Here is a 15,447-nt window from a genome sequence, read left to right as displayed (position 1 = left end):
TAAGGTTTGCTATATATAGGGCAGGGCAAAAGTAAGTTTACAGTTGTTTGTATGGAAAATAATACAATAATAATACAAGAATAAACTCTTAGGTATTTTTAAGCAAAGTTTTATACATGGGAAGTGAAATATATTATTACAATTATAATTTATATTGGTGCTACAAGGACATATTTTTAATAAAACAACCACCAACTTTATTCATTATTATCCTCAGGACCATTAGTTCCTTCTGTTTTGTCTGACTATCAGTAGGAGCAGGTCTTAGTTTCCTAGGACTGCTCTAAAAAGTACCACACAGTGGGGTGCTTAAAACAAGCAGAATTCATGCTCCCACAGTTTTGGAGGCCAGAAGTCTGAAATCACAGTTTTAGCAAGACCGTGCTCCCTCTGGGACTCTGAGTAGAATCCTTCCTTACCTCTTTCTTACCTCTTCCTTAGCATCTGGTGGTAGCCATCAATCTTTGGCATTCTTGGCTTGCAGCTGCATTACTCCAATCCCTGCTTCTGTCATCACGTGGTGTTCTCCCTGTGTGTCTGTCTTCCTTCGTGTATCATTTTGCTCGTATAAGGACATGAGTCATATTGGATTAGGGCCCACCCTAATGACCTCATTTTAACTCAGTTACTTTGAAAAGGACTATTTCCAAATAAGGTGGCATTCACAGGTACCAGAGGTTAGGACTTCAACGTATTTTGGGAGCGGGGACATAATTCAACCCATAACAGAATACTATGATGAGATATTAAGTGGAGGCCTCTGTAACATTACTAGTTTTAATAACTTTTATAAGTGTTTCATGGTATATTTCTTTGTCTTCAAAAAAAATAATGCTTCCTCTCCATTATACCATAAGCCCCAAAGGTTTCATTGATCACACACATGTACATTTTGTCTTCTAAGCATAAATACTGGAAAGGAAGCATAGGTGATTGGTTCTATAACTAAGGGTTTGTCTGTTCAAAAGTACTATCTCTCAAGTCACAGGATATGTGCCCTTCCAGAATAAAACAGAATTACATAAGAGTTTGTGAATGATGTTTGGGATAGCTGTTGACTGTTCATATGTACTACAATCACAGGAATCTTATACATAGACCAGTTTAAGCAGTGCCAGAATCCATCTCTATAGTGAAATTAAAGAACATGGTTTATGAAATTGTATTCACGTGTGTTGGAACGAAAATGACAAGTGCTGTATAGAATATAAAGTAACTTTGGAGCAAAGTTGAAAGAACAGAATAGTATCTTCTGAGCACCTGTCTAGTGGTCTCATTGCTAGTTTCAATTGTTTTTAATAATACTTCCAAGTATTTTTTTACTCATGTATGCTGTTGTCTCTACTCTGTCACAAGACAATTATATTAGTATCTGTAACTCCTTAGTATTCTAGTGTGGTAAATACAGTACTCTTGGGGTAGGGAGAGGAGAGTCTGGATTCCTTTTGAAAACAAAGCCTATCACCTGTTCCTCTGGCACAGAAATACTGAGACATTGTTCATATTTATTGTTCCCACCAAGTATTGAGCTCTACCTTTAATATTTAACTATTTGTTCATTGGTTGTTTTCTTTTATCATTTTGAATTAAGGCATTGACTCATTGGGTTGGCCAAAAAGTTTGTCTTTTTTTCTATACAATGGCTCTAGTAGTGTTTAGTTGTCTTTAACTTTGTTTGAAATACTTTTGTTAGATTGCACTGTGATAGCTGTCATTATCAGCATGCATTTTTTTAAAACTTATAAAAATTGATGAGTTTTTGTGTAACCATTTTAATATTGAAGATGGAAGAAAATACACAACATTTCCAGCGTATTATCCTTTATTTTTTCAAGAAAGGTAAAAACACAACTGAAACATACAAAAAAGATTTGTTCAGTATATGGAGAAGGTGCTGTGACTGATCAAATGTGTCAAAAGTGGTTTGTGAAGTTTCTTGGTACTATTGACATTTTAGTCAAATAATTCTTGGCTGTGGGGCTGTCTGATACATTGGAAGATGTTTAGCAGCACCCCTGGCCTCTGCCCACTAGAAGCCAATAGCAGGAGATAGCCAGCATACTCAAAATATCTAAATCAATAAAGTTATTTGTGAAAGTGAAAAATATATCTGTTATTTTATGGAAAAACCTAAACAGTCTTTTTGGCCAACCCAATACATTCTTATGCCACCTTACTCCTTTTTGCTTAAGTTTCCATTACATAGCAATAATGAAAACTTTACTTATTCTTTTTTTTCTTTTTCTTTCTTTTAACAATTCAGGGCAATCTAGAGCAGCTATGATACCTCCCAAGCATCCACGGCAACCTAAGGGGGCTTTGGATGATGCCATTACCTTTGGTGGGAAAACAGACCAAGAAACACATAATGATTCCCAAATTAAGCCACCCCCACTGCCAAAGAAAATGATAAGAGCCAATACAGAGCCACTCTCCAAAGACCTCCAAAAATCCATGGAAGCTAGTCTTTGTGTCATGGCTAATCCCACCTATGATATTGATCCCAACTGGGATGCTGGCAGTGCTGGCTCTTCCATCAGTTATGAACTCAAGGGACTGGACACTGAGTCTTATGACTCCTTGGAGAGACCTGTGTACAAGGAGCAACCTATCCACTCAGCAGCAAACAGCATCTCCAGCTTAACGACTCTCAGTATTAAGGATAGATTTTCCAACAGTGTGGAGTCCTTGTCCAGTCGACGTGGTCCCTCTTGGAGACAAGGCCAAGGTATCCAGAAGCCACAGAGACATGCACTTTATCGAGGACTTGAGAACTGGGAAGAAGTGGTGGGAAAAATCCGAAGCCTTCATACAGATGCCTTAAAGAAACTGGCTGTTAAATGCGAAGACCTCTTCATGGCTGGGCAGAAAGACAAGCTCCGTTTTGGGGTGGACAGCTGGTCAGACTTCAGGCTAACCAGTGACAAGCCATGTTGTGAAGCAGGTGATGCTGTTTACTACACAGCTTCATATGCGAAAGATCCACTTAATAACTATGCAGTCAAGGTAAGAAAATATTATAAATCTGATTTTAATCTTATTGAGCACACTGTTATTGGGATTGTTTTGTTTTTATTTCCTTAATGGCTCCATTCAGCAAAAAGTTGTGGAGCATCTACCTCATACCAGATATTGTAATAAGCAAGGGGGCTTGCTTATTATCCAGAAGCGAAAACAGACATGTAAAGAGATAGACTTATAACACATGTTACTGAGTGCTAAGATAAAGGTAAACACCATTCTCTGGGAGCTTAAAACGACCTTAACCCAGACTCTAAAGGTCAAAGAAGTCTTCTTAAAGTGGGCAATCCTTGAGCCATGATTGTTTGCAAACACTGCTGTACAAATGAGCTCTGTTGCTATGTGCATTCCACTCCATGTTTCTTTGTTCTCTAGTAAATAAGAGAGACCTTTGTCTTTCTCTGCTCTATAACTCCTCTGCTTCCTCGAGAAACATTTTTATAAAGGAAGTTAACCAATATTTGTTAATATGCCAAGAACTATGTTGTTATACATCTTAATTTTCACATCAACTTTATGAAGTTAAGATCTTTTTAATCCATTTGGCAGATGAAGAAAATAAAGTTCAGAGAGGTGAGCTAACTTGGCTTAGGGCACACAGCTAGAAATAGTAGAGCCAGCACCAATCTCTCTGATTCCACAGCCTATACTTTGTTCATTATGTCACATATTAATTTCTTAAATATATATTGCCCATTCCAAACAACCCGCTTCTTTAAGAGGGCTAAAACTCAAGAATTCTTGTCCAGTTACATTCACTGTAACAGTAAGCCATAGACTTCATCAATGTAGTAAATAAAGCATGGTCTTTGCAGTCCAAAAGATCTGGATTCAGACCCTGGCTGTGCCACTTAGTGGCTTTGTTACAAGTTGCTACTCTGAGTCTCAATTTCCTCAGCTTTAAAAAGGAATAGTAATAGTACCTATGATACTGTTTGGCTAAAGAGAACAAAATGTCTCTGATAAGTACTCATTTCTTTCACTGTCTCTTAATTTCTTCCAATGTTACTTTAAGAGAGTAGTAGTATGTGAGCCTCAATTTTCTCCTCTTTCAGATGTTTATAGTGATAATCTACTTTGTGGAACTGAGGTTAGGGTCAAATGACGTAATGCATATTGAGAGTGTTTAAAACCACAAAGCTCTATGTAAACTCAAGGTAAGGCTCTTCATTCCTGTTGTCCGTTTTTACTGATTCTATATACTAGTTCAAAAGCACTTAACATACTAAATTACTTCTTTGTGTTAATTTGACTTAGAAAGACCAGATGGTGTCTTAATAAGTTAATGGATAAGGTAAGCTACTAGCTTTACCTGTCAGAATAGAATATACACCTGGACCAGACCTTTAGCTAGCTGTCGTCTGCAGTCACAGCATCTACACCATGGAACTGTCTTGTGGCACTGGCAGAGTAACCTGTGCCCCAGCCCCTATTTTTTAAATTACACTACCGAGAGAGAATCTGGATTTGAGTAATATATTACTGTTGAATCTGAAAAAGGCATTTTGAGAGTCTGTGTAGCACTCAAGAGCTGTTATATCAGTTAGGGTTATGGGGCCTCATCTATGTTGGGCGTTTATTGCTACAATACAAGATTATCAGTGCAGGATGAGTGCTTATTTCATAAAGGGGCATCTGATATTTCAAAACAATTGAGAAGTAGGGCTTGACTGACTTTATGTATTATTGCTGTGCGATCTTGTCTCTTTCCCAAATCAATTATCTGGTATTGATTTCTTTGCTTATAATGATGCAAAAATAATCTCCAAAGAACAGGTGTCAAGTGATTATACGTGGGGAGTTGGCGTATTTGGGAAAGGATGTTTTACAATAAATGGTGAATATAAATATCTCTTTGATGACCATTTGGGCTTTTCTAGAAGTACCCAACTGATAGTACAACCTTAGAGAAAGAAACTACTCAGACCACTGTGAGCCCTCCTTTTGCTGAGATAGGCAAACGAAACTAGGAGATGGCTCAAACAAAAAAACTTTTTACTGCTCATCTTCTTAAGATAATCCTTCCCATACTAATGGAATCTAGAATAGACTAACGGGTAACTTTTTCTTTTTTTAATTTATTTTTTCAGTTATAGTTGAATACAATACTGTATTAGATTCAGGTGTAAAACATAGTGATTAGACTTCTATATACCTTATGAAGTGATTTTCCCTGACTCCTGTGGGTCACAGACTGCGAATTGTGGTCCTTCTGCCTGGTGTTCAAACAAATAGGACGAGACAGTATTTGATAAAGCAAGTCAGAAACTTTATTCTTTGGCCAAGGAATGGAGAGGGATGAGCTAAGATCTCTTCTCCCTGAATTAGGGGACTTAGACAAATCTTATAGGTTGGGGTGCAGGGGAGATAGGTGGGTTTAGGGGTGCAGATTCCTAAGGAAGGGTGGAAAGTCTTTAGATTTGCAAGGCAGCATGTGCAGTTCCTAAACGTGCTTGGAACTTGCCTAACAAAACATCTTATCACATGTCTCATTTTAATGTTGAATCTCCACCCATGGGCATGGTTTTTAGTATGCTAATGAAGTGTGTCCAAAGTTCTCTTGAAGGAGTTTCAGGCTCCATCTTGGATCTTTGCAGCACAAATGGGTTTCTCATTGGAGGCCTTGGGTGTGTTATCTGATTTTATAGGCTTAGCTAGCCTGGGAATTTCTGCCTTTTCTTGAGTTCAGCCTGCTCTTGTTAGGGGATATGTTGATAAGAATACAAGAAAGTCAGTATAAGTTTAAAGATTAACTAATGTGGTGCCATACCTCAGTGACATGATCACACCAGTAAGTGTAGTAACAGTTTTGACTGTATTTCCTGTATTGTATTTTACACCCCTGTGACTATTTTTATAGTTGGCAATTTGTAGTTCTGAATGCGTTTCACCATTTTGCCGATCCCAACTGTCCTCCCATCTGTCAACTATCAGTTTGTTTTCTTATGAGTTTGTTTCTGTTTTGTTTTTTTGTTGTTGTTATGTTTTGTTTTTGGAGTGCACACATAAGCAAAATCATATGGTAGTTGTCTTTCTCTTATCTGGCATTTTTAACTTAGCATAATACCCTCTAGGTCCATGGATATTATTCTTTTTATGGCTGGGTAATAATGCATTATACATATGTCCCACTTCTTTATCCATTCATCTATTGATGGACACTTGGGTTGCTTCCATATCCTATCCTAAATAATGTTGCAGTGAACACAGGGATGCATTTATCTTTTTGAATTGGTGTTTTGGATTTCTTCGGATATATACTCAGAAGTGGAATTGCTAGGTTGTGTAGGGTAGTTCTATTTTTAATTTTTTGAGGAAATTCTATACTGTTTTCCATAGTGGCTGCACCAATTTACAATTCCACCAACAGTGCATGAGGGTTTTCTTCTCTCCACATCCCTGCCAACATTGTTTTTTGTTAATTTATTGAGGAAAACCTTTCTGACAGGTGTGAGTTGATATCTCATTATGGCTTTAATCTGCACTTCTCTGATGATTAGTGACAGTTGAGCATCTTTTTGTATATATGAGGTCTGTCAAGAAAGTTTCCAGCCATGTACTATGAAAAATAGACATTTGTTGAAGAAGATAAAAGATACAGGAAACATTGTGCATAGGACAATGACGCCTCAGTCCCCTTCAAAGTCAGCACCTTGAGACCTCACACAGTTCTCCTAGTCGCCATCAGCTACCCCATCATATTTTCCTGAATCTCATTTACCATCTGAAATCTCTTCCCTTTCAAAGGTAATTTTAGTTTTGGGGAAAGCCAGAAGCCATAGGGTGCAAATCTGAGCTGTATTGGGGGCTGAGTCACCTGGGTGATTAGATGTTTCTCAAAAAAACTGCATGACATGTGATACATGAGCAGGTGGGTTGTCATGACAAAGCTGCCAATCACCAGTTGCCCATAGCTATGGCCTTCTGAACCATCTGAATAGTTTCTGCGGAGAATTTGTTCAATTTTAAAACAAAATCTGGTGCAGATGTGTTGCTCTGCTTGCTCAGTCATTATGAATGCAATGGCCACACAGTACACATGCTCACTCAATGGAGTCTACTGCCCCCACTGACTAGTACAGTGAAGTCATCATTGTTTACACATGCACATTCCAGTCCACTCTCCTTGGCTGCCAGGTTACATCACTGTCACGCAAACTGCTCTAGTTACATTAACAATGGCTGGTCTTTTTCCAGGCAGACCTCATATACAGTATTGGCCTCTTTAGAGAAGAGGTCCTTGACCTCTTCTTTTAATTCAATTGTTTGCTCTTTTTTGGTGTTGAGTTTTATGAATTTTTGAATAAATTTTGGATATTAACCCCTTTTCAGATGTATTATTGGCCAATATGTTCTCCCATTCAATAGGTTGTCTTTTCATTTTAGTTTGATGTGTAGTCCCTTTTATTTTTTTCTTTTGTTTTCTTTGCCCAGAAGATATATTAGAAAAATTACTACTAGGACCAATGTCAAAATGTTTACTGCCTAACTTTTCTTCTAGGAGTTTTATGGTTTCTGGTCTTAAAGTCTAATTCATTTTGAGTTTATTCTTGTGTATGGTGGTCTAGTTTCATATTTTTTCATGTATCTGTCCAGTTTTCCTGACCCCATTTATTGACTAAAATGTCTTTACCCCACTGTATACTCTTGCCTCCTTTGTCGTAGATTAATTGACCACATAAACATAGGATTATTTCTGAGCTCTCTGTTTCATTGATCTATTTGTTTTTATGCCAATGCCATGTTGTTATGAATACTATAATCTTGAAGTATAGTTTGATATCAGGTAGTGTGTTACCCCAACTTTGTTCTTTCTTCTTTCTCAAGGTTGCTGTGGCTATTCAGGGTCTTCATAGCTGCATATACATTTTTGGTTTATTCTAGTTCTGTGAAAAACTCCAATGGTATATTAATAGAAATTGTGTTGAACCTATAGATTGCTTTGGATAATGTGGACCTTTTAATGATGTTAATTCTTCCGATCCATGAGCACAATATATGCTTTCATTTATTTGTATCTTTTTCAGTTTTTTTCTTGAGTGTTATGTTTTTCTGAGTACAGGTCTTCTAATACCTCCTTTGTTAAATTTATTCCTAGACATTTTTTCATGTACTTGTAAATGGGATTGTTTTCTTAATTTCCCTTTCTGATAGTTCATTATTGGTCTATAAAATGTAACCATTTCTGAATGTTTATTTTATAGCCTGCTACTTTACTGAATTTATTTACTGGTTCTAGTAGTTCTGGGGTAGAATTTTTAGGTTTTTCTATATACAGTCATGTCATCTGCAACTAACAGTTTTGCTTCTTATTTTCCAATTGGAATGCCTTTTATTTCTTCTTCACTGATTGCTGTGACTAGGACTTTAAGTACTATGTTGAAGAAGAGTGATCAATGTGATTGTGGTTTTGGTTTGCATTTCCCTGATAATTAGTGATATTGAGCATCTTTTCATGTGTCTGTTGGCCTCTTTGGAGAAATGTTTATTCAGGTTCTTGGCCCATTTTTAAACAAGATTGTTCATTTATTTATTTTGATGTTGACCTGTATGAGCTCTTTATATATTTTAGATATTAACCCTTTATCAGATATATCATTGCCAAATATCTTCTCAAAATTGTTTTGTTTGTTCTGGGTCTTTTGTGTTTCATTTAAATTTTAGGACTGTTTGTTCTAATTCTGTGAAAATTGCCCTTGGTATTTTCATAAGTGTAGCATTGAACCTGTAGATTGTTTTTAGTAGTTGTATTCACCCTGAGGCATATTTCTCTCTAGCTGTGAACCTCTGAAACTAGACAAGGTATGTGCTTCCAAAATACAATGGTAGACGGGCATAGGATAGACAATCCATCTCTAACAGGGAGAAATCACAAGGAAGAAAGGGGTGATGGTTCCAAAATTTAACAAGGCAGATTCCATCAGATCTTAAAGTTAAGAATAATTCTCTTGATTCAAAACTGCCCTCCAGACCCATGGAGATGGCAGTATCACCCCCATAGCTCTGATGGGCACCTGTTCCTTTGGCTCTTTACTCATATAAGAGCCCTGTCCACATGGCTATGTGCCAGAGTGCCCTACCCCCCTTGCCTCTTCAGGCACTGGGCAGGATCATCCTGTTCTTCCATGACTGGAGAGGCTGTCCTACCCTTTGAAACAAAGGAGGAAACAAGGTTTCCCACCTGAACCTCTGGTGGGGGTAGCAACCCTGATGCTCTCTGAAACACCTCAGGGTCTTTCTTCCCTTTCCTTGAAGAACAGTGCACTTTAACAGCTGAATGACTCCAGGGTACAGTCCTGTAGGATCCAAGGAGTCCTGCAACTTTCCTTCATTGCATTCTACTTTTCCTGTTCTTTTAGTTCAAAGTGACAGTGCTTTTGTTGGTATAATTCCATCTCTATTTGTGACTCTGCTAAAATGGCCAATTGAGTCCATGAGTCATACCCCTGAACTTTATCAAATGGTTGTTCAGCCATACCCTTAATGTTCTCTTCAGAATAGCTTTCTTGTTTTCTGCAATATGTATGGGCTGAGAATTTTCCAAAACTTCAAGTTCTGGTTCCCTAACAATTCCTTAAGGCTTTCATTCTCTCTCCTGCATTTTACTATAAGCACCTAGGAGGAAACAAGCCACTCCTTCAAAACTTTGCTTAGAAATATTCCAGCTAAATATCCAGTTTCATCCCCCACAAAGTTCTACCTTCCACAAAATACTAGAACACAGTTTAGCCAAGTTCTTTGTCATTTTATAAGATCATCTTTTCTCCAGATTCTAATAACATGTTTCTCATTTCTGACACCTTTCCAGAATCCTCTTTAATGTTTATATTTCTACCAACAGTCTATGGTGCATCTCAAAAGTCTAGCTTCTACCCAATTCAAAAGCTATTTCAACATTTTTGGATATTTGACACAGTGGCACCCCATTTCTTAGTACCAAAATCTTAGTCTGCTCAGACTGCCATGACAAAATACCATAGACTAGAATGCTTAAACAACAAAAATTTATTTTCTCCCATTTCTGCATGCTAAAGAGGAATCTCTTCCTAACTTTATACAGCCTGGCTCACAAACAGCTGTGTTTTCATGTAGGGGATTGAGGGTCAGGGCAGGGAAGAGAGCATATCACATTAGGGGTTAGGGCTTCAACATGTGCTTTTTGGGAAGACACAGTTCTGTCCATAACTTTATTTTTAGTTCAGTGTGAATAGCTTTATTATTTTTATTGGTATTAAACTAAAAGACAGTACAACACAGATCAATAAAAGCAAATTTGGAGTCAGCTGACATGGGTCCAAATTCTGAATCTATTGCTGTGTGTTTCCAAGCAAATCATATAACCACTCTTGGTTTTCATGTGAATTGTGTTAACTGCCCTACCTACCCTATAAGATTATTATACTGGATGTGTTTATGCAGTGAAACTGCTTTTGTAAACTATAAAATATAATAAAATAATGCATTATTATTTTTAACAGTAATGGAAAATTACTGCTCAGCATTCTTTAGATCATTCACTATTATTATTCTTTAATCCTAGGCACTAGCCTGAGCATATTTAGTTGGTTCTGCACTTAGAAATTTTTTTCTCATTACTTCAAAGATGTAAACATCTTTCCTTAAAATTATTAGAGAAAGCTACTAAATGCTAACATCCTCAAGAATTTTAGCATTGCCAAATATTGGATATAAACTAAGTGACTAATATTAAGGAAACAATTTAATAAATGATGATTCATTAGCCCAATGGAATTTTTATAGCCATTTAAAATGGTACTTATAAAGACTATATGAATCATGAAAAGAAATTTGTGAAATGTTACATGAAAATAGCAAAATACCACATAATATGAGCATACTTTTAAAAAACTGACCTGTAAAATAGTAATATGCAAATAATTTATTTGTTAGAATGGTGATAATTATAGGCAATTTTTGTTTTGTTTTAAAAAATTATGCCATAATATCTTTTTAATAAAAAGCGAAGGAATTGAGATTTTGAATCATTTAACAATGAGCTTTTTGAAGGCAGGTATCCTTAGTTATTCATCTCTATAGTCCCATACTCTAACACAAATTATAAATAGCTTCTGCATCATGCCACCCATGTCTTGACCTCTATCTGGACTGCTCTTCTGGCAAGAGCATTGTCATCTCTAGGTGACCTATTTCAGAGTCACCTGAAGAGTCCTCATTAAAAATATAGTTTTATCAGCTACATCTCATCTTTGAAAGGCCTAGAAAACTGTATTATTATTAACAAGCATCCCCAGGTTCTTCCTACAGACAAAAATGGAGGGCTGTTACTATAGTGGTTAAGAATTGGATTTTTCCTGGCTGCTGTGGCTCAGTGGACTGAGCATCAGCCTGCAAGCCAAGTGTCACTGGTTCGATTCCCAGTCGGGGCACATGACGAGGTTACACGTCAGGTCCCCAGTTGGGGGCGCAAGTGAGAGGCAACCACACAGTGATGTTTCTCTCCCTTTCTTTCTTCTTTCCCCTCTCTCTAAAAATAAATAAATAAGTAAACAAATAAATAAATAATTGTTTTTAACTGGATTTTTAATTCAGACAGATCTGGGTTTAAATTTTTGCTTTAGCAACTTACTAACTTTGTTACATTGGGCCAGTTACTTGCCTTTTCTAAGTGCAGTGTCTTTATATGTAAATTGAGAAAATACTTCATTTTTCTGAAAGGCATTATGAAATATCACAGGAGTCAGTATGTGCAAGTGATGTATATAGTGCTCAGAGCATCATTTGGTACCAAGTAAGTATTCAGTAAGTGGTAGTTATTTATTTCTCCCCTCTCTTCTCATGTACCTAGAAAGCTCTTGTGTTTTCTTGAAGAACCCAACTCTGTGAATTTCTGTTCTGATCTTCTGAGTACCCACTGTACACCTAGTGGATTTCTCTATCACTGCACTATTATGCTACGGCTGTACAGTCATACAGTATTCCCATTATGCAATTAAAGTAACATGCCTCCCCTGCCCATTATTAGACTTGAGTTTCCCCATGGCAGGGACCATGGCTTATTAATCCTTATACCCTTATTATACCATTGACTTACTATTTTTAGCATTAGATAGCATTATATACTAATATATACATGGTGGGCATTCAATAAATATTTCTTGACCTTTTAGCAAATGTTTATTGTATCTGTGTGGGTGTGTAGCCAGCAAAACAGAACACAAAAGAACATAACTTTTGTGGTAGGACTAAAACTCAACCTCTGAATTCGAAACTGAGGCACTCAGAGTGTGACAGGGAAGCAGTCTGCCCACCATTATAACTGCAGTGGGTCTTGAACCCAACCTCCAGAACTGCAGTGAGATTCAAACCAACTTTCAGGGACACAAAAACAAGACAAAAACAATCTCATAAGATAAAAAGACAACTGGCTAGAAAATAATATCTGGGAAGGAGGAGAGGGCTGGGGGGTCAGAGACTGCCAAATCACACTGATGCTGAACCAAAGGTGAAGATTTGGCTGCTTGATGAGCCCAACTTGTGACTTCTTGCTGTGTCCTCCTGCTATAGGGACATAAAGGATCCCACCAGAGTCACCATGAAATGTTACTGGCATTGGGGTTCTTGGGTTCCTTAAAGATATAAATCTAGAGGAAACCCCATAAAATTTTTATTAAGCTTATGTTCCAGCACAGGGAGGAATCAGAAAGGAAAAGGTCCTCTCAGCTGGCTATGGGGATGGCTCTGCTTGGCTGCTTTTATAAGCTGGGAACCAAGCGGGCTTGTGCAAGAAACTGGGCTTTTGAAAAAAGGTAGGCTTCTGAAGGGTTCAGGGAGTAGAATTTTCCGTGGCAGGGGTGGTGGGGTGGGGGCTTCTTTTTCTGTAAGGTTGCTTGGCAATTGTCCAGGCTTGCCCTGTGGGGGCCAAGATGGTGGTGTTGCTCGTTACCCCTGTACTAGGAAAGTCAAACCTGTATCAACTGTCCCTACAGGTCAATAGTTTAAGCACACAGTATGAAGGAGACAAAATCAGCTACCTCTGCATTTTTTAATGGGAAGTAGAAAGTAGTGACGTTCTTTTTGATCCAGCGTTCCTTGTGGCCATCTGGCATCCTTGGGGTTCCAGGCTCTGGTCTCTGTGCCTTCTCTGGTGTACAGAAATGCATAGGACAAAGGCCTTTCCTTCAATGAGCTTACATTACAGTGGGAAACAAGAAGGCAAAAGTAACTCTTAAACAAGATAGAGTATAATGAAGGTTCAGGGTGGTATGCAAAGATGTAAAGATGAATGAAAATGAATGAATGAAAGAAGGCATTGCTAACACCTCAGGGCCAATAAAAAAGCTCTTGTGTCCACTTTTTTTAAATTAAACATTTTATTTTACTTATTTTTTTATTTTATTTTATTTTATTTTATTTTATTTTTAGAGAGAGGGGAAATGAGGGAGAAAGAGAGAGAAACATCTGTGTGCACAAGAAACATCAATCAGTTGTCCCTCTCATGTCCCCAGCTGGGGACCTGGCCCACAATCCAGGCATGTGCCCTGATCGGGAATCAAACCAGCAACCTTTCAGTCTGCAGACTGGCGCTCAATCCACTAAGCCACACCAGCCACAGCTCTTGTGTCTACTTCACAATATGGTGAATATAGTCCATGTAGAGAATATTGGAAAATAAGGCTCTGCAGAGGTTTGGGACCAAATTTAGAAGCTTTGAATGATGAGCTTAAGAGGTTAGACTTTATTTTTCATGGGAAGCCACTAAGGATTTTTAAACAAGAGGTATAACATGCTTTTGGAAGAAAACTATGGTGGAAAAGTCCAGAAGGACTGGAAGCAGGGAAGCCAGTCATTATGCTATTGGAATAGTCTGGGTAAATAATAGTGAGACCCTGAAATAGGACAGTGGGAAAGTGGAGGCAGATGGTGAAAGAGCTGACACATGTGGTAGACCACCTCTGGTGAGTGGCTAGATGTGGGATGAGGGCAGTGATGGTAAGATTTCAAGGAAGAACAAGCCCAAGAGGGCAGTGATGCTGTTAACTGAAATGTGCATCAGAAAGATGAGCTCTTTGTGAAACATGCTGTGGGACAGCCAAGTCCAGAGAAGCACGGTAACCAGACAGAAATGTAGGTTTGGGGCTGAGAAGAGAGGTCAAGGCTAGAAATATGGTTATAATCCTCTCATAGACTTGGTTTAGTTCAGATGGTGGGAATGTATGAGATTGTAGTTTTAGAGCCTACAAATGGGGGAAAGGCCCACACATCTAAGGGACCTAAATTAGGAGAATTTAGAAGGAAGTACCAAAAATTGAGGACCCACAGATCAGAGAGTCCAAGGTTGTAGAAGGCTTGAGCAGAACGAGAAGGTAGCAATTTAGTCTCTGGTAAACCTTAAGAAAATACAATCTCAGTAATCGTTGCGGAGGCTGTGCAGGCAATGAGCACAATCTTCTTTTTAAGTGTTTTGGTGAAGGAAAGGCCAAATCGATGCCCAGGCAATATTTAACCTTCAGCTCCTATTTCTATCTTATTCATGTCTCTCCTCTTGGTGAGCCACCACCCAATAGATGATAGGAACATCAGTCTCTGGGCTACATATTGACCGGCCTCTAGCCATTTACTTGCCTGGTCTAAGTAAAATCTTGCTTGCTTTTTCTCCCTTTTAAAGAATCTGGGTAGCCACTGACCATATATATAACCCTCACAGACACTCAAGTCGACTTTAGAAGGGTGGGCCTTCATTATTCTACACAGGAGATAATTGAGGCCAGAGAGGAATTATTACTTTTGTATAGGATCACAAGCTTCGTGCAGGTTGCCTCCTGAATTCTGCATGGAACCTATCCTATTATATCAGTAAACTGACCCTACTGTGCTTCAGTGTTATCCCTAATTGGACAAATGACATCCTTTTGCCTAGAAGCAGGGTGAACAGTTGGTAAAATTATGGCTCAGTCTCAATGGGACATTATTTTTCTTTTTCTTTTTTTATAATTTATTTATTTGTTTATTTTATTTTTAAAGAGAGGGGAAAGGAGAAAGAGAGGGAGAGAAACATCACTATGTGGTTGCCTCTCACTCGCACCGCCAACTGGGGACCTGATGTGCAACCTAGTAATGTGCCCTGACAGGGAATCGAACCAGCGACACTTGTGACATTATTTTTCACTGCTCTCATGAGATCATTATGTAACAAATGCTGCTATATGGAACCACATAAGAAATTTGGATGAAATTACTTTTAGGAGATGATGAAAATCTCACATAAGCAAAAAGTATAAATTTCTAACTTGTTTTTTTATATGTATATATATTTTTATTATATATATCCTCACCTGAGGATATGCTCATTGATTTTAGAGAGACTGGAAGGGTCAGGGGAGGGAGGCAGAGAGAGAGAGAGAGAGACAGAGACATTGATTAGTTGCCTCCCATATACAGCCCACC

General features: G+C 38.1%; 1 protein-coding gene across 3 annotated transcripts in view; it reads left to right on the top strand.

Annotated features, from left to right (window-relative positions):
* Positions 1 to 15,447, top strand: part of PEAK1 (pseudopodium enriched atypical kinase 1) — a 257,702-nt gene that overhangs the window by 221,223 nt on the left and 21,032 nt on the right. For all 3 annotated transcript variants that reach the window (XM_090269950.1, XM_090269951.1, XM_090269952.1), the window contains exon 5: positions 2,264 to 3,006. In XM_090269950.1, the coding sequence (XP_090126076.1) occupies positions 2,264 to 3,006 (743 nt within the window). The remainder of the gene's footprint in view (positions 1 to 2,263; positions 3,007 to 15,447) is intronic.

The sequence above is a fragment of the Furipterus horrens genome, unplaced genomic scaffold (assembly GCF_987537825.1).
Source record: "Furipterus horrens unplaced genomic scaffold, mFurHor1.1.pri manual_scaffold_3, whole genome shotgun sequence".
NCBI lineage: Eukaryota > Metazoa > Chordata > Mammalia > Chiroptera > Furipteridae > Furipterus > Furipterus horrens.
This window is presented reverse-complemented; position numbering and strand designations above follow the sequence as displayed.